The sequence below is a fragment of the Sporobolomyces salmoneus genome (assembly GCF_050403485.1).
Source record: "Sporobolomyces salmoneus JCM6883 DNA, S_salmoneus_JCM6883_v1_ctg13, whole genome shotgun sequence".
Taxonomy (NCBI): domain Eukaryota; kingdom Fungi; phylum Basidiomycota; class Microbotryomycetes; order Sporidiobolales; family Sporidiobolaceae; genus Sporobolomyces; species Sporobolomyces salmoneus.
The window spans coordinates 254763-273501 of NW_027481150.1; the positions used below are offsets into that span (position 1 = coordinate 254763).

Below are 18739 nucleotides of genomic sequence, written 5' to 3' on the forward strand. Positions count from 1 at the left end.
GTGCGAGGTCTTGAGTAGTCGGCTATCCGAGGTCGAGACGAGACCCAAGGATAGAGTGACGGGTCACGGTGTACGTACTGAGCGACCATAGCGTTGTCCTCCGTGAGTTTCGTGGAGGCGTGAGAGGGAGTTCTCAGCGAAGAAATCGATCGACCGGAAAAGCACTCGACGCTCAGTCTGCTCCTGCCTCGAATTTACCTGACACTCTGTTCTCACAACCAAGACGAAGATATCGATGTTTATGTTCGTCGCTTCCGAGACCCGCCGAGCGGATCAATCCGACTCACCACGATTCAATCTTCTGGAAGTTCTGGGAAATCCAACTGTATTACACGGGAGGGAGCATAGCTTCGCAAGACAAAGGCAGTCAAGTGCTCGAACTCTACAGAACAGAACGAGGAGGACTTACGAGAGTCGAGGACATCGTGGAATCGTATTCGGAGGTGTGCGAACAAGATGCGAAAACGTTTCGCCGTCTTCGTACTCCTCATTTTTACCCTTGAGACCTCGTTCTTCGAATCCCAGTATCCAATCACTGTATCGGTATACCCTTGACCTTTTCCCACCCAACAATCTGCTATAGTTCGTGAGAGGAGAGGGCGGCAAAGATCGAATGAGGTAAAATCGTTAGATTGCGGAAGAGGAAATGCTTCTTTCGGAGTGGTCGCGTCTCAATCGATGTTGATCAGCGATATCCGCCCCATTATCGCTGTTCAAGTCGGGTCGGGAAGAGATGGAAGAGAGTTCGGGGATTGTTTGTTGAACCATATGGAGGCGAGAGAGGGATTGGGTACGGGGAGCGTCGTAGCGCGCTGTAGATCGAGCTTGCTGGAGTAGAATGGCGATCGATACAAGGCTCTGAGTACCGGAGATGGTGATGTCGGAGAGGAACTTCCTCAAACTCGAACTTCTCCTCGATCGTCTCTCCCCGCCTTCGTCACACGAACAGTCGTCGCTGCGTGCAAGCCCCTCTAGGAGTGCTTGAGAACTCCTTTACGCCTTCAGAGCGCGGCTCAACCCTCTCGATTCACCGCCCTCCTCATCAATCAACAAAGACGTCTACCCAACTCTCTCCCGATTCCACCTACCCTCTAGAAGAGATACAAACCCTCTCGATTTACTTACAGACTCATCCGATCCTCGCCAACGACCATCCATCTCGATCTCGCGCAAGGACCTCTCAAGTTTCTCAGACCTCCTCAAATTCAACATCTTCCTCTGCAACCTCGTCTACCGCGGCACTCTCGAGGTGGACTACTACACAAGAAGCTAGAATAGCTACGGAAAGGATTGTCAAGTGGAAAAGATTCCTAGCTTAGGGAAGTACAACGGACAAAGGTCAGTTCTTCTCGACTGTTGACAACGGTTCTCAGCGCGGGGTTGAAACGAGGAAGAGATGAGAACGCGGTCTCGTGCTGTTAGGTTAAGTGCCAGAAATGGGTTCCAGAAGCAGAGGGTAGTAAAGAGACGAAGCAAGGTGTCGAGGGAGTGAGCGAACTGCAGGTTCGCAGGTCTACTTGCACCCGAAAAACTTTCAAACGAACAATGGAAACGCAGAAACTGACATCCACTCGGTTCTATCAATAGCAACGATATGTCGACAATGAACGGTTCGCCTTTTCTCGACCGCTCGCCCTCACTCTCTTCCGATTCTGGCGCGTCTTCCGCCAGTTCCCTTCCCCCGATTACTCCAGCTCTCGGCTCCATCTCTTCCTTCGCTTCGACGAACGGCCGAGAACCCCTCGAACCAGTGAACGAGTTTGGATCCTCGCCGAAAACCGCATTCCCTCGAATGGCAAAATCCTCAACTTCGTCGAGTAATGGCTCGAATTCGCCTCAGATCGGTCGATCTGGTGGCCCTTGGAGTAGAGGGCACAAGACTGGGGCAGGGTCAGCGAGCTTTGATGCAGCGAGAGCCGCTTTCTCGAATCTCGAAAATGGTCGATCAAGTCCAGTCATTCAAACGACTTCGTTTAACAACGTGAAGGGAAGACGATCTCCATCGCCAAACAAAGACTCGCCATTCCGAACGACGTCTCCAGCTCTACCTCCCGTTCCTTCTTCGCCAACTCGAACTGGATCTCCTACTCGATTCTCTCGTTCCCCTCTACCGACGATTCCCTCTACTTCCTCCTTCGAAACAACTTCAAGCGGATCAGGAGCAACTCAACTTCCTTCTCGTCCTCTATCTATGTCGATCGGACCTCAATCAGCAAGGATCCTTTCTTCAGCGATCTTCTCCTCGAAAGATCGACCAACGAGCCCTGTGATCGGGAACGCAGATGGTTATCCCGTGCTCGATCGCGGAATGGGATCAATGCGGCGACCGGATGGTAGAGGGCATCGAAGAGCGATGACTCTGCCTCAGCTGGGGTTGAACGGTTTACCAGTTCCTGGAGGAGGAGGAGGAGCAGAAGTTGGTTCAGAGGATGTACCGGGTGAGCGACGAGATCTTGCTTCGACGGGCGGCAGTTGCTGATGTTCGATGTTTGCAGGTCTTCCCGGTCGAGTCCGACTCTCACGTCCCGCTGAATCTGCTTCACCTTTCGCTCCCTCTGCCGTCTTTCAATCCTCGCACGGTCTCTCTCGTGTCGCAAACGGTCACGCTACTCCACCTCCTCCTACTCGATCAGCTACGACTCTTCTCCCTTCTCAAGCGGTGAAAGCTCTCGACCGACAACGACACAACATGGTTGCGTACGAATACCTCTGTCGATTAGCAGAAGCTCGAGATTGGCTCGAGAACAATATCACGACGAGAAGAGAAGATGCACCTCCGTTGTGGGGAGAGGAGATCGGAGAATTCGAACAGAGTTTGAGGAACGGGTATGCGTTGGCTCATTTGGCCAGAAGTTTGGGAAGTGAGAGATGTCAAGGTCCAATCTACACCGTGCGTACTATCTCGAGCGCCAACTCCCCGTGTCGTTGCTCACGTAGATGCTCTTTGTTCGATAGGATCCGGTTCGACATTTCCGTCAAACTCAAAACATCGCAATCTTCTTCCAATTCCTCGACGAAGTTGAGCTACCCGATGTACGTACTTGCCTCTCTCAGTAAGAGTAATCGCACGACTGAGACAGGTCATCGTATGCACAGATCTTCCGATTCGAAACAGTCGACCTCTACGATGGTAAAAACTTGCCAAAAGTCGTCTATTGCATTCACGCCCTCTCTCTCTTCCTCTACAAACAAGGTCTCACCGCCGGTATGAACGACTTGGTCGGACGTATCGAGTTCACTGGTCAGTCCATTTTCTTTTCCTTCCACTCTGCGCAATCTCGCTGACTTCGCTTTTTGGCATCTCTCAGAGGACGAACTCGGAGCTACTCAACAAGGACTCGACAAGTCAGGAGTTCGAATGCCCAACTTTGCTGGATTGAATAAAGCGATGGATCGACACGAAACTCCTCCCGAAACTCCCGAACAGCGTAAGCTCAGCTTTCGTTTTCAGTCTTCCTGAAATGTACTGAAAGATCCCGGAGATTGCAGGTCAACAACGAGAACTCGCTGCAGCTACCGAAGGGGTTATCGGTCTTCAAGCAGTGTCGAGAGGTGCCTTGTCGAGGAAACGATTCGCGAAGATGCTTCACCACCATCGCAAGCTCGAACGACAACGGCTACAGGCGGAGGAGGAGGAACGTCAACGTATCATTATGGAGGAGGAGAGACGTCGACAGGAAGAGGAAGCTGAGAGAAGACGAGTAGCGGAGGCAGAGGAGCGTAGGAGAATCGAAGACGAACGACTGAGACGAGAAGAGGAAGAAAGGAGACGGCGAGCTGAAGAAGAAGCGGAACGAAGACGTATTGAGCAGGAGACCCGGAGAAGGTTGGCCGAAGAAGAAGCTCAGAGGTTACGGGAGGAGGAAGAAGCGAGATTGGCCGCCGAGGAGGAGGAACGACAATATCAAGCTTCTGTCCGCGAAGCAGCTCGAACTCTCGCAGGATTCCAAGCGATCGCTCGCGGTGCTCTCGGTCGTCGTCAATTCTTCCACAAAGTCGACTCGGTCGCTCATCACGAACCTGCGGTCGTCGGCTTCCAAGCTTCCGCCCGTGCTCACCTCGCCCGAAAACGACTCTACGGTCAAACGGTTCAACTTCAAGAAGCTCTCCCCGACGTCGCCGGATTCCAAGCGACTTGTCGAGGTTTCCTCGCTCGAAAACGATTCTCGGAACGACTCGATCGATTCAAATCTTGTTCATCGTTCATCGTCGGAGTTCAAGCTACGATTCGAGGGAAACTCGCGAGCCAATCTTACGCTGCTCGCGCTCAACACTTGCGTCGAACAGAAGTCGTTCGCTCGGTTGGAGGACTTCAATCTCTCGCTCGAGCCGCCCTCGTCCGCAGAAGGATCGATACTCAGCGACAAGCTCTCGATTTCGTTCAGCCGGACGTCGTCGGAATCCAGGCTCAAACTCGAGGTTACGTTGGTCGAATGAACTTCCTTGCCTGGAGGGAAAACCTTTACCGAAACGAGGACGTTGTTGTTGAACTCCAGTCGTTCATCCGAGGAGCCGTTGCTCGTCGACGATACTTCGAGATGCATCGTCACTTCCACGAGAACCTTTCTCAGGTCGTTCGACTTCAAGCCGCGATTCGTTCTCGTCGTCAAGGCTCTCAGTATCGACAACTCAGAATGGGTACGAACGTTCCCGTCAGCACGATCAAGAACTTTATGCGACTCCTCGACGATTCCGAATTCGATTACCGGGGAGAACTTCAAGTTGAATCACTTCGCAAGGAATTGGTCGAAGCGATTCATCGAACAACAACTCTCGAAGACGACGTCAAGGATCTCGATACGAAGATCGCCCTCCTCGTCAAGAACAAGATTACTCACGAAGTAGCTCGCGCTCAACGTGCTGGATCTGGAGGACTCGCTCCTTTGAAACGAAACTCTCTCTTGACGGCTGCTGGAGACCCTTTCGCTCCTTCCGACCTCGATCGTCAATCACAACGCAAGCTACAACTCTATCAACAGCTCTTCTGGCACCTTCAAACAAAGCCAGCTTACCTCGCTCGACTATTCGCGAACGTCGGTCGACTCAACATCTCGGAGAAGACTCAGAAATCGATCGAATCGACGACGCTCGTCGTCTTCGCATACGCTCAAGCCCATCGAGAGGAATACCTCTTGCTGAAACTCTTCCAAGTAAGCAATAGATCTGTACGTTTGTTTCGGAGCAGAGGCTGACTTGCCTTTTCGAACAGCGCTCAATTCAAGAAGAACTCGCTTATCTGCCGACGGTATACGCTTTCGTACAAGGCAGCTTCACCTTCCTCCGCCTGCTCGCTCACTACGGTCAAGGAGTAAACCAGAAGACCTATCTCTCTGAAACTCTCGGTGCAAACGTCAAATCGATCATTTCGAGACCCAAGCTAGATCTCAGCACAGATCCTCTCACGGTGCGTATTCACCTCTTCTCCAGCTGTTGTTCGTCAGCTCATCTCGTCGTTCGTCGCAGATCTACCGAAGCGAAATCTCAAAGGAAGAAATGGCAACCGGAGTGCCCTCACGACGACCTAAAGATGTCGACTACAAAGAAGCGATCGTTGACAAGGCTACTCAAGCAGAGTTCATCAAGCGTGAGTCGACTCTGCTCGTTTGCGAGTGCTCCCAGCTAATCATAACTTCGTCTCTTCCAGATTTGATGGCGCTTCGTCAAGTCACCGAAAGCTTCTTGAACGCTCTCTTCTCCTCGACCCAACGAATGCCGTTCGGAATCCGCTACATCGCTCGAGAGGTCTATCGTTCTGTCAAAGCACGTTTCCCTCAAGAAGCGGAGACGACCGTCATTCGAGTTGCTGGTCACATCGTTTATTACCGCTTCATTCAACCCGCGATCGTGTAAGCACGCACTCTCATCGATCTATCTACGGTACACTGATCGCAGCTCGTAACGAGATAGAACCCCCGATGTGTTTGGAATCGTCGAAGAGGTCGTTCCCGCTGTTCAACGACACAACCTCGCCGAAGTTTGCAAGCTCTTGAACCAGATCTCGGTCGGTCGATTGTTCGAGGACGATCAACCGCTCAAGGGAATGAACGAATTCGTCTCGAAGAGCTCTGCAGCTTTCGCGAATTGGATCAAGGATGGTGAGCTCTCTCGTTTCCTCTTCTTGTCTTCGACTTGTGCTGATCACATCATTCGACTTGACAGTCATCAACGTCAAAGATGCCGAGGATCACTTCAGAGCGGACGACTATGTCAACGCTGCCGCCGAGAGGAGACCAGTCATTTACATCTCGCCGAACGACATCTATTCGACCCACTCGATCATCTCCGACAATCTCGATGTTATCGTACGTTACTCTCTCATATCTCGGTGTAGACCTGAGCCTGACGACTCTTTCTGTCTCAGGCTCCGGAAGAAAACGATCCTTTGCGAGAGACGATTCTAGAATTAGGGGGAGCGCCGGGAGATGGAAACAGTGCAGAACTCTCTCGTGCACGAGCAGAAGCTATTACTCTCACTCTAAACACGCGACTCTTGCCTCAAGAAGGTGCGTCTTTCTTCGCTCCTCTCTCCGGCTGTTGTTTCGCTGATCCAGATTCTTTCACTCAGATCCCGAAGCTGGAAATCGACAATTGTTCAACCTCGCGAAACGTCGAGTACTGGCGATTCTCAAGGTTCATCACGGGAACGATCTCGAAGGAGTACTCGCTCAACAAGTCACTCCGGAAGATGAGGACACTTGGATCCGAATCGTCGAGGAGGAAGAGATGGAGGAACAGAGACAAGCTGCCGCTCAGCGCAAGACGGTGATTCCTCAACCTGATGATATTAGATCGTGAGTCGGCTGCGTAACAGTCGGTATCGAGCAACAGGCGAAAGACTGACTGTACATTCCCGATCCAACTCACAGACTCTCGTTCCACCAACTCAAGGTTCAAACGCTTCACGACATTGTGCAACTGCGACAAATCGGACTCGTGTCGAAAGCTGACAAGTATCAAGCTATTCTCAATGCGATCGCTCTCGACATTCGCAACAAGCGTAAGTTTTCTGCTCCATTGAGTCCGTAGAGCGGCTTCTTGACCTCTTCTCTCGCATAGATCATCGACGAGTACAACGTCAAGCTGAACTGCAGTCGATGCATGCTTCTCTCGCTTCCCTTCACGGCAAACAACGATACCTTGAAGATCAGATCAAATCTTACCACGTCTACATCGATCAATCCATGGCGGGTATCCAGAAGAAGGGGTGAGTCGCTTCGTCTTCTCTTGCCCTTCGAGGGTCGTCCGCTGACTCGCAGTCGTTCGTAGTAAAAAACGAATCGTTCTCCCTTGGTCGATGCAAGGTTCTCATCAACGTCAACTCGAAAAGGAGGGCAAGAGTTACGCCTTCGGATCGTACAAATACTCTGCGCAAACGCTCTACGACCGCGGAATCCTCCTCTCGATCGATCAATTCAGTCCGAAACAATTCGACAAGATCAGTTTGACGCTCTCTTCGAACGAGATCGGGATGTTTGAACTTCAAGTTAGTCACTTGGACAAACCGGTCGCTGGAGTCGAACTCAAGTTGGAGGATCTACTCGAGAGTCAGTTCGAAGGGAAACAGACGATCGCGATTGGAAGCGTCGCGAAATGCAATCTCAATTTACTCGTTCACCTCATCAATCGCAAGTGAGTCCTCGCTTCTCTCTCCACTTTGTCTCTGTGATCAGGTCTGACTATTCTTCGCTGTGTAGATTCTACGCCTAGATACCCACCTCCGTCGTCGTTTCCCCTTCACTATCTTTTTTCGTTTTTCGCCGTCTCTTTCTCCTCTTTTTCTCTTTTTTACTTGCATCGTTCTTCGATGCCTCGATACCCTCCCCGTTTTACGCATTCTTAACAAGGAGTTGCATATCTATCTCGTCTCGTCTCAAATGTTGTAACCTCGTCCTCTTTTCTTCCTTCCTCTCTTTCTCCTTGACGAAGAGTTGCTTCGAAGCTTCGGCTCGGGCACTCACGTGCAGAGAAAAATTTAGCCGCCGGTAAGAGCTGCGGCTGCTATTTTTCGGTGCCGGCTCGCTCTCTTCTCTCTTCTCTCTCTCTTTCTCTCTCTCTTTCTCCCTCCTCCTCTCCCCCCTCGCGTCATGACGTCTCTAGCAGCATTCGGAGCTAAGCATATCGCCAAGGGGTGAGTCCATTCACCCTTCCCCCAGCCGACTCGCTCTCTAGCCGCGCGCAGATCTTCACTGACCCTCGTCACTGCCCGTTCAGAGTTGGACGTTACACCGAGATGGTCATGACTTCAGGCAAAGGTTCGTACGTACAGACGGAATGTGGCAAGAACCTGCTCGATTTCACTTGCGGTAGTGAGTGAACTTTCTCGCTCTCTCTTCCTCTTCGCCCCTTTCCTCCTTTGCTGATTCGTAATGCTGTCGTGGTATAAGTTGGAGTCACGAACATCGGTCATTGCCATCCCAAGGTCACGAAAGCAGCTCAGGACCAAGTTGGAACTCTCGTTCACGGACAGGTGAGCTCGTTCGTCGTTTCTCTTATACGCACTGAATCGCTGTGCTGACTTCCGTCGACGACGAGTGTAGGTCAACATCGCCTTCAACAAGCCTCAACTTCAATTGATCGAGAAACTCCTCCCGATTATGCCTCACAAATCTCTCAATACTTTCTTTTTCTGGTGAGTCGGATCGCTGTTCTCATCCGTCTAGACATTGGGCACTGACGGATGCCTCGACGGTTCGCCTGCAGGAATTCTGGAGCCGAAGCAGTCGAAGCTGCGGTCAAACTCGCTCGACATGCGACTCAAAAGCAAAACATTATCGTCGTTCAAGGTTCTTACCACGGTCGTACGTTCGGTACGATGGCAATGACAAAATCGAAGACTGTTTATGGAGAAGGTTTCGCTCCGCTCATGGTGAGTTTTCTTTTCGTCGCAATTTTGCTTTTCTCAGTTCATCGACTGACGATTCTCCGTCGATAGCCCGGTGTCTTCACAACTCCTTACCCATACTGGCATCAACTCGGACTCCCCCACACGACCTCGAACGACGAACTCGTCGAACAAGCTCTTTACCGACTCGACCTCCTCCTCAAACAAGAAACCGCTCCCCGCGACACGGCCGCTCTCATCCTCGAACCTGTTCTCGGTGAAGGAGGTTACATTCCTGCCCCGAAAGGATACCTCGAAGGGTTGAGGAAGATTTGCGATAAGAATGGAATTTTGCTCATTATCGATGAGGTTCAAACTGGGTTCGGTCGAACTGGAAAGAACTTGTGAGTCTCTCTCCCTTCGCTTCTACGTGTATCACGCCACGGGGCAAAGAACTGACTCGGGCTTCTCCCGCGCGTCAGTGCGATTGAGCACTATCCCTCTGTCACGCCCGATATTCTCATCATGGCAAAGGGTATCGCGAACGGATTCCCCCTTTCAGGTATCGTCTCTCGCAAAGAGTTGATGGACAAGCAAAAGCCTGGATCGTAAGGAATTTCGACTTTGCTGTCTTCTTTCGAGTTTCGCTGACGATCAACTCTCTTCCCCCTTTTCGCCGACATCTCCCTCTTTGACCGTTCGCTACACAGTATGGGAGGAACCTACGCCGGAAACGCCGTCTCTTGCGCAGCTGGTATCGCCGTTCAAGAAGCATTCCGAGACGAAAAGATCCTCGACAACGTCGCCTCTCGCTCCTACGAGATCTTCCAAACCCTCCGCGACCTCCAAAACGACCCTACGTACGGTGATTCGATCGCCGAGGTTCGTGGGCTCGGATTAATGGTTGGGATCGAATTCAAGAGTCCTTCGGATCCTTACACTCCTAGTAATGGGAAGACTGGAAAGAAGGTTCCAGAGAAGATGGCTTCGAGGGTACAGAACAAGTGTCTCGAGAAGGGAATGCTTACCCTTACGACTTCGGTCTTTGAAACTATTCGGTTCGTCGCGAGTCCTCGTAGAATTTTCGCTTCTTCGTAAAGCTAACTCTCCGATGGGCGTGGTGGAACAGATTCATCCCTCCTCTCAACATCTCGAAGGAGGATATGGACAAGGGTTGCGCGATTATTCGTCAAGCTATCATCGACGTCGTCAACGAGGGTTGAAAGCATTGTTCTCGAACTCGTCTCGAATCGTCTCCTCTCCCTTACGCTACTGTCGCTGAACCCTGATACCCTTTCCTATCAGTCCTCTCACTCAATCACTCTCTATACATACTGTCTTCCGCCGTCCTCGTTCTCTCTTGTCGCATTTTCTCCTAAAATTTATTTTCTTTCGAGCATTCTACTACAGTAGCCCTCGCTCGCTGTATTTCTACAGTATCCCTGCAATCTCCTGGGGTACATATACGCTATGAATGAGACTGCTTTGATAGGAGACAGTGAGTGAATGCACCTCGACGACGCGATCTAAAATTACAATTTGAAACCTTTCGCGTGCGGTGTTCTCCTTCCTCACTCTCTCCACCTCTTTCACCTCGCCAGGTTCGTTCGGAACTCAGTCAGATCGATCTCAGTGGGAGCATACGCGCACAGTCGCGTCGGGAAACGGTCAAGATGAATGGTCAACGTACGTTTCTCTCTGCTCACGAACGCAGCTCGAGACCTAATGTTTGTCAAGTTGCGCAGCTACGACCCCACCGCGGCGGACGCATGCAGCACCTTCCTCTTCCTCTCATCTACATCAGAGAACAGCGAGCAAGATTCACCTGATTTCCCCTCCTTCGAATCGGTCAAGTCCGACTTATCGCCTCATGCACGATTCACCGAAACATCCGAGGAGTAGATTGGCGGAATCTGTTGCGAGTGCAACCGATTTCTTGGGAGGAGGAGGAAACGGTTCGAAACGAGGGAAGGACGGGAAGACTGGGAGACGGAAATTGGTCGCTTTCGTCCTCGTGGCAGTCGTGATACTCGTTATGGTCGAGAGGAATTGGAATGGTGAAACGGTTATGAGACAGGGGAGGAGAATAGAGGAATTAACGGGTTTACGAACGGCTCAGAATTCGCAAGATGGGTCAATAGGGAGAGCTCCTGTGGACGAGGATCGACCTCTTGGACGAGTGCATCCCGAAGGAATGGAAGGACAGAAACCACATCGATGGATCAAGATTTCGAAACCGTCTCGAATGGATTCGACTCAATCTCCTGAATCTCCTCCTCCTCTACCTCTCTCGACTTCCCACGATATCGATTTCGACCCTTCTCGGCGGTTCATCTTCGTGGCTTGGATGGGTGAACAGGTGCGTCCACACTTGCCCTGCTTGATGACGTGACTGAACTTTGAGGTAACGGAAAACTTTCGCTCGAAAAACAGGAATCGAAAGCTCAAGCTCATCTGTATCAACTCGGTCTACTCGCTCTCGCCACGAATCGCACTCTCGTCCTACCTGGAGTCCGACGATCTCGATTCGGTAGCTGCTACCTTCAAAACGACTTCTCTCTCTACTACGAAGCCGACACTTTCGATCGATTCGGAATCCCCTACATCACGAGTTCCGACTTTTCCTCCTGGATCGAACACCGAGACGAAACTCCTACATCTCAGATGATCTCCCTCGTTCGAGGCGGCGAAGCATCACTCGAATCTCTCGATGCAACTCCAAAACATTTCTGCCTCGATCGATGGAGACTCGACTGGACCCAACACGATCACAGAGCGTTCTTCCTCCCATTGACGGTCGCGAAAACACCGGAGATTCGAGTCGAATACGGAAAAGAAGTCGTCAAAGCTCTCGTCGAAGAAGAAGCTTCCGTTCTCGTCATGCAGTACAACCTCCGATACCCCTTCCTGACCCCTCAATCGATCGCTTCTCTCTCTCCACATCATTTCACTCCCCCTCAACCCTACTCTTACTTCCCCTACTCTTCGCACTGGATCAACCTCGGCCATTCAATCGCGGACCAAATCTCCCCCTTCGTCGGAGTTCACTGGAGGACCGAAACTCTCGATGTCGAACGTATCGCTTCCTGTGGAGTCGCCCTCGTCGAACGTCTTCGAAAGATCCGAAAAGAGAACCCCGCGATCAATACTCTCTACCTCGCGACGGATTATCCCCTCGATTTCATCCGCAAGAACAACGGGAAACGACTTCCTCGATCGGCAGCTGTCGTCGCGAATTCGGGGACGATGTCGAAACTTCTTACGCCGGCTCATCATACGGCTATGAGGGAGTTCCTATCTCTTCTCGAAGGTGAAACCGAAGACGACTCGTTCCACCTCACGACATTCATCGAGGAATCTCGACTCGTACCTTTGTCACCCGAAGTCGAAGCGATGGTCGGAGGAGCAGGAGGAGGAGTACAAGATCTCGATCCAGCGATCTCGGGTCTCGTCGACAAAATCATCCTTTCGAACGCTGAACTCTTCTACGCCGGTTTGCCGATCTCGGACGACAAGCAGAAAGGATGTGCGAAGTTGTCGCAATTCACGACGCAAATCATCACGGGGAGGAAAGAGAGTTTGGCGAAGTCGGCATTTGAGGACGAGGAGACTAGGTTGTGGAACGACGTGGGACATTTCTCTCTTGGTTAGACTACCGCCACTCTCTCTGTAGCACGATATCATTTATTCTCTCTCTCTCTCTTTTGTTGTTTCCGATAGTCTATTGCATCCAAGTCGCTCCCTACTTGTGGAGCACGATCAACCTCACTTCAACGCTCGTTCGAGGTACCAAGGGTGTTCCTTCTTCGATCCCAGCCGGAAGAGGCTCATCGATCACGTCGACCGCAGTGTGAGCAGAGAACAAAGCTTGACCTCGAGAACCCATTTCGGAATCGTAGCATCGTAAAAGGAGGGCCTCGTCGGGCATTTGGTGAGAGATGTAGGACCATTGTTGTTGAGCTGTCGGAGTGAAGGAGACGAATCAGCTAGATGGGGATGAAAAGGGCAGGCGAGGAAACTGACGAGAGTGAGAAATACTCCAGTGAGTCCCGTAAGCTCCCGCGCAACGCATCAAGTCCTTTTCGAAGTTCATCGATCGGTATGAGCAGACAGCAAGAGGAGCGTTTGTGACAGGACCTGGTCGAGAAAGCGAAGGATGAGTCAGTCTTCGCAAATTCGACGATGAGGAAGGGACCTGAGACGTACCCTGAAGAGGACGCCAAAGGTTGACGATCTGAATTCGGCGATACTTCTCGAAAACATCTTCTCCAGCTGCTCGCTTTGCGACGACTCGAGCATATTCCTGAGTCTTACTCGTCAGCGGAAGAATCGTAAGCAAGAGTCTCAGAGATGAATCTCACCTCGTCCTGATCTACGTGAGCACTGCTCGAAATCGCCTTGACGGTCTCGGCAGGAGGTACATCCTGTTGAACTGCTTTCTGGCGAGTTTCCTTCACGTCCGGAATGGCGGTTTCGTCGTTGGAACGGATCACCGAATTCCATGCGACGACTTCGTCCGCGCCGAGAAGATCTTTGTAGAGTCTGTGGACCGAAGCGTCAGCTCGTGTTCGCAAGAAGGAAGCGGAAGGAACGTACTCGCAGCATTCTTTCAGATATGCGTTTGTGGTCTCGACGGCTTTCAGACCCTCGATCGAAGCGAACGCGGAAGTGTGCTTGATTGCCGCATATCTGTCGATTTGGGATGTCAATGATACGGTCAAGTAGGAGAGAACAAGGGACCCTTCGAAACCTCACCCTCTTTCATCAAGCTGGAATTCTGCTGATCCCAAACGCTCGAACTCGTCCCTCAAATCGTGAAGCGGCACATTGACGGTATCTTTCGGAGGCAAGTCGTTTACGTCGTATCGAGCGAGGTACCTTTCTTGATCTTTCTCGGGAATCTTCGACTTGGGTTCAACGAAATTGATGGTAGCGGTGCGAGTGGGTTTGTTGACGAGTCCGGGCATCTCTTCAGGTATTCAAAGCGTAGTGGAGAGCGGTTGAGTCGAGGTCAGGAGCTCGTATCAGCAGAGGGATTGTCGATAGGGAGGTGTTCATCGTCTGGGGCAGAGGAAGAGGTGCGGCGAGACGGAACGGGTTAGAGCGGGCGGATAGAAGTCGAAACGTCGTGGGAACTCTTTTACACGCGGAGTCGGGAAAGCCAAGACCTCCGTTTCGAAACTTTCCACATTTTTAGGCGCCTATCGCCTCTCAGTTTCCTTGCTTTTGCGCCCTTCGACTTCGTCAGTGCGGAGCTTATCAACTTAACGTTCACTTGGCACACGGTCTTGTTCTCCGAAGCTACTAGCGCGAGATGGCCTCACGATTTCCTCTCTCAAGATCTCAATCTCCTCCTCCTCCCCATCCTCCTGTCTCCTGTACAACTCCTGTATCAACTCTTTCGACGTCGATATGGGTCTCCTATCTCGACTTGAAGTACCGAACCATGGAGGATCGCGATGGCTCGACAACGAAGATCTTCGACCGTTCCCGAGAGAGCGGAGAACTTGGGGGTTCTTGTTTTTCAACCTGTACGTGAGAGGTGACTCCCTTTTCGTTGTCGCTCACGCATTGACTGACCCCTGTTTCGACGAAATTTTCGTTTTCTAGATTCTGGCTTTCAGCGGTCCCGAACGTCTCCAACATGATCTCCGGCTCCTCGTTCCTCTCGTTTGGACTTACGTTCTATGAGGGGGTCGCAGCGAGTACTGCCGGCTTCTTCCTAGTGTCGTGGTTCATGTTGTTCAACGGTCGGGGCGGAGCGTTTTGGCACATTTCGTTCCCGGTTCAATCAAGAGCGTCTTTTGGAATCCTAGGAGCGGCCTGGCCGACTCTCAATCGAGCTGCGATGGGTATAGTGTGGAACGGCGTCAACTCCGTCAGTGGTGCTCAATGCCTTTACACGATGTTTTACGCCGTCTTCCCCTCGCTCAAAAATCTAAAGAACACCATGTCGAGCGGTTCAGCACTCTCATCCGCCGAATACATCTTCTTCTTCGTCTTCCTCGCCTTGACCGGCTTCATGCTCCTTCTCGATGCCAGACGATGGTCGATCCTTGGTGAGTTTATTCGAATTTCTTTCACTAGGCTGTCCAAGACCTGACTCTTGCGGTCACAGTCTACGCGAAGCTCGTCATCTTTACCCTCTCGGCAATCGGTATGATCGTACTCGGAGTTCGTTCAGCAGGAGGAGTCGGACCCGTCGTTTCAACACCATCACGGATTCACGGATCGGAAAAGGCCTGGTTGATCGTTCGTTTCATCCTCACCTCGGCCGCAAGTTGCTCGACTTTCGCCTCGAACGCCGCGGATTGGCAAAGAAACGCTACAAAGCCAAACGACGTCGTCATCGGTCAGATCGTCGGGTTTCCCCTCGCAAACTTCATCGTTCAGTGTGTAGGGATGCTCATCGCTTCCACGAGTGCGGGAGTCTACGGAGAGGTCATTTGTGAGTTCAGTCTCCATCCCTGTTCGTCGAGGCATCGATGCTGAACTCGCGTTCGTTCAAAGGGAATCCTGTGCAGTACATGCAAATGCTTCTCGAGGACGATTTCAACCCTGGACGACGAGTCGGAGTCTTCTTCATCGCCGGAGGATTCGTCTTCTCCCTCCTCTACTCCTGCGTGATTGAGAACTGCTACTGCGCTGCCAACGACCTCGCCGGGTTGGTCCCTCGATTCCTCTCCGTCAAACGTGCCTACGTCGTCTGTCTCATCGGAACGGTGGTCATCATGCCTCAATACTTGCTGGGATCGGCTTCCATCTTCATCTCGGTTCTCGCCTCCTACCAAATCTTCCTCTTCTCGATCATGGCGGTCATGATGGCGCATTACTATCTAGTCGCAAAGGGTCTCTTGTACGTCTTTTCTCGCTCGAGCAGTCGAGTACTCCGACTCGAATTGACCGGTTACTCCTTCTTCACAGGGACATTGAAGGTCTCTATACTGCCGACAAGCGAGGAACCTACTGTAGGCGACTTCTCGCTAGCTCTCTCGCAATATTGAGCTCGTTCTGACGCTCTTCTCCTCCGTTTAGACTACACCTACGGGGTCAATCTTCGAGCAATTGTAGCTTACTTTGTCGGTGTAGCCGTCAACTTTGCGGGAGTGAGTTACCGAACTTTTCGACAGACCAATTCGACAGAACGAGAAACTGACCACTCTCTCTTCTCTGCTCACAGTTCCTACAAAACCTTGGCGTCGTCGAAGTGGATAACGTCGACCTTGCACGCTCTTACTACTTTTCAATCTTCACGACAACCTTTGCCGGTAAGTTCGATCATCGCTGAACATTCTCACCGGTAAATCCAAGCTCATTCGTTTTCTCTTCCTTCCCGCAGCCGGTGGATCTTACTACCTAATGTGCCGATTCTTCCCTCAACTCGACTACCAAACTCGATGGAGTGAGCCCAAGGGAGGCTACGAGCCCGACTCGCCTGCGAAACCTTTCGAACCTTCTGCGACCGACGAGGAGAAATCGAGCGTGGACGAGTTCGACAAAGGGGAAGATGGTGTCGTTTCGAGAACAGTCGAAGTACCGGAATTGAGAGCTTAGAGAGCAGGATCGTTGAGGAAACTTGTAGCATTCAGATATCATAGAGTTGTTTTGTTTCGGGAATTAGTTCGTTGTTTCATTCTTCTTCTCACCGCTATACTGCGTTTGTTGCGAGAGACTCGTCGACAACGCGAATAGGTAACTGGTCGGCTCCGGGAGAGGAAGGAAGTTCGCAGGCAGCCCGACGCAGCCCAACGAAACTTCCTCACTGCGAAGTCTCTCCTTCGCTTTCTCTTATCACTTCACCTCGCCCTTTTCACCCTCCTTCGACCTCGTTTCGAATGCCTGACAAAATAGCTTTACAAGACCTCTCAGCAGAAGAAGAAGCGGATCGTCTCCTCGCGGAAGAAGAAGCGAGAACAGGATCAGCTCGAGATGACACGGAATTTAGGGAGGGCTTGAGGGAGTTGGAGGAGCAAGAGAGTCTACCTACACCTGCTACTCAGGGAGGGCATAGCACGACCGCGGTGAGTTACCACGTCTTCATCTTTTCTTGATCGCAGTCGCGTCTTTTCTCCGTCGCAACACCTCTGGATGGAAGCGGACTTGCTCGCATGAGGTCTTGGATGGTACAGGTAGAAGTTGGACTGGGTTTGGGACGCGTCAGCTAAGGAGGGAGGACGAAACAGCTGATCTCTGAAAGGGACCCCGCTCACTCATCGGAACTCCCTACAGGTCAAGCGGATGCACCCAGCTCCTATCATCGCCATCTGGATTGCTTTGTCTTCAACAGTCATTCTCTTCAACGCCGTGAGTTTCAGACCTCTCCCGAAAATTGCGCTTCGACTCTCGCTGATCCGCCCATCCTTCATCGCAGTGGATTCTGTAAGACCCTCCTCGATATAAAGCTGAGACTAAGCTAGAAGCTGACGAGGGAATGACGTCGACAGAGGCAAAGATGAGGGCGACCTGAACTTCCCTTACCCAATCACTCTCACAACATTCCATCTCGTCTACGCAGCGATCGCGACGAGAATAATGCGGAAAACTACTCCCTTACTCGATGGGCTAGATAACGTAGAGATCACTTGGCAAAGATGGTATTCTAATGTGAGCCTTGATCTCTCTCTCTCGGTTTTTCGCAACTCGAGGGGTCTGACGATTCGCGATGACCTTCGGATTAGATCGTACCTATCGGAGCGTTGTTCTCTGGCTCTCTCATCTTCAACAACCTTGCCTACACCACTCTTTCAGTTCCTTTCATCCAGATGTGAGTGCTTCCCGCGCTTTCTCTTCCGCCTGCTCCTCGCGGACCAGTCTCTCCTCTTCAATCCTCTGTCGCATTCTCCACCGTCAACACTCGTCCCTTATCCCTCCCTTCAGCCATGAGTCCACGTACGCTCGATCACGGAACTGACCCTTCGATTCTGCTCTCGTAGGCTCAAAGCGTTCACCTCAGTTGCGGTAATGGGTCTTTCAGCTCTGATGGGTCTCGAACAGTTCTCGAAACGAACTGCAGTCACGGTGTTCGCGATCGCGACCGGAGTCATGATTGCGAGTTTCGGGGAAGTGAACTTCGTTCTCGGAGGGTTCTTAGCTCAATGCATCGGAATCGCTTTCGAGGCTACTCGATTAGTGTGAGTCACCCTTGATCTGTCTGCCAGGCGAACAAAGTTACTGATCCTCCGTGCTCGTTCCACAGAGCGATTCAAAAGCTTCTACAAGGTCTCAGGATGGATCCCCTCGGCTCGCTTTACTACGTGAGTTCCCGCTGCTCGATCCAGAGTACATGCTCAAACTGACTTGAGTGGTCGGTTATAGTACGCACCCGTGTGTGCAGCGTTCAATGCGATTCTCATTCCCTTGTTCGAGGGATTCGAGCCGCTCTCGAAGATTCTACCGACGGTCGGACCTTTCACCCTCTTCCTCAATTGCAACATCGCACTTCTGCTCAACATCTCCGTCGTCTTCCTGTATGTCCTTTTCGCCGAGCCTTCGACCCCCTTTGACACAAGGAGACATTCGCTGACTCGATAACTACCGCAGCATCGGTTGCGCAAGTTCACTTGTCTTGACGTTGTCGGGCGTATTGAAAGATATCCTGCTTGTAACGGGCGCAGTATTCCTCTTCGGAAACGTCGTAACCTTCACGCAGATGTTTGGTTATTCAATCGCTCTCATCGGATGTAAGTTCAGGCTCAGTGCTTCTCGCCTCTGTCTCCTCTCGAATGGAAGACGCTGACATCCGACTCTCACGGTCGTGCAGTGTTTATTTTCAAGACTCCTCCCGATGTCCTAGCAGGCTACCTCGCGAGTATGAAGTCGATGGTCGGCCTCCGATGATGTTCTGTGATTATACTCTGGCCAAAGGGTAGAATGGCGTATGGAAAGGACAGTCTGTCGCAATTTCAGCGAGAGTTACGA

General features: G+C 51.6%; 6 protein-coding genes across 6 annotated transcripts; 5 read left to right on the forward strand and 1 right to left on the reverse strand.

Moving 5' to 3' along the window:
- Window positions 1–1594: 1594 nt before the first annotated feature.
- Window positions 1595–7707, forward strand: IQG1 (Iqg1p; the record flags this gene model as incomplete). The annotated part of the gene is made up of 17 exons (XM_076630962.1): window positions 1595–2438; window positions 2496–2890; window positions 2956–3033; window positions 3097–3241; window positions 3309–3428; window positions 3490–5150; window positions 5210–5404; window positions 5464–5584; window positions 5645–5846; window positions 5908–6095; window positions 6160–6302; window positions 6362–6503; window positions 6566–6791; window positions 6867–6997; window positions 7057–7204; window positions 7267–7629; window positions 7695–7707. The coding sequence occupies 17 exons, from the start codon at window positions 1595–1597 to the stop codon at window positions 7705–7707; spliced, it is 5115 nt and encodes a 1704-aa protein (XP_076489102.1).
- Window positions 7708–8084: 377 nt separating this feature from the next.
- On the forward strand, window positions 8085–10044 carry JCM6883_000233 (aspartate aminotransferase family protein; the record flags this gene model as incomplete). Its single annotated transcript, XM_076630963.1, has 9 exons — window positions 8085–8128; window positions 8212–8306; window positions 8385–8467; window positions 8538–8629; window positions 8701–8866; window positions 8933–9225; window positions 9304–9429; window positions 9532–9879; window positions 9951–10044. The coding sequence occupies 9 exons, from the start codon at window positions 8085–8087 to the stop codon at window positions 10042–10044; spliced, it is 1341 nt and encodes a 446-aa protein (XP_076489103.1).
- A 450-nt stretch (window positions 10045–10494) lies between these two features.
- On the forward strand, window positions 10495–12472 carry JCM6883_000234 (uncharacterized protein; the record flags this gene model as incomplete). Its single annotated transcript, XM_076630964.1, has 3 exons — window positions 10495–10507; window positions 10567–11180; window positions 11255–12472. 3 exons carry the CDS (start codon window positions 10495–10497, stop codon window positions 12470–12472), a joined length of 1845 nt encoding a protein of 614 aa, XP_076489104.1.
- A 91-nt stretch (window positions 12473–12563) lies between these two features.
- On the reverse strand, window positions 12564–13788 carry JCM6883_000235 (uncharacterized protein; the record flags this gene model as incomplete). The annotated part of the gene is made up of 6 exons (XM_076630965.1): window positions 12564–12781; window positions 12845–12958; window positions 13028–13124; window positions 13183–13363; window positions 13418–13510; window positions 13577–13788. 6 exons carry the CDS (start codon window positions 13786–13788, stop codon window positions 12564–12566), a joined length of 915 nt encoding a protein of 304 aa, XP_076489105.1.
- Window positions 13789–14233: 445 nt separating this feature from the next.
- Window positions 14234–16375, forward strand: JCM6883_000236 (uncharacterized protein; the record flags this gene model as incomplete). Its single annotated transcript, XM_076630966.1, has 8 exons — window positions 14234–14352; window positions 14432–14880; window positions 14940–15269; window positions 15332–15677; window positions 15746–15789; window positions 15857–15927; window positions 16002–16089; window positions 16161–16375. The coding sequence occupies 8 exons, from the start codon at window positions 14234–14236 to the stop codon at window positions 16373–16375; spliced, it is 1662 nt and encodes a 553-aa protein (XP_076489106.1).
- A 281-nt stretch (window positions 16376–16656) lies between these two features.
- JCM6883_000237 (uncharacterized protein) lies at window positions 16657–18658 on the forward strand (the record flags this gene model as incomplete). The annotated part of the gene is made up of 10 exons (XM_076630967.1): window positions 16657–16842; window positions 17051–17125; window positions 17193–17200; window positions 17266–17425; window positions 17500–17585; window positions 17755–17952; window positions 18018–18075; window positions 18137–18288; window positions 18362–18501; window positions 18582–18658. The coding sequence occupies 10 exons, from the start codon at window positions 16657–16659 to the stop codon at window positions 18656–18658; spliced, it is 1140 nt and encodes a 379-aa protein (XP_076489107.1).
- Window positions 18659–18739: the final 81 nt, after the last annotated feature.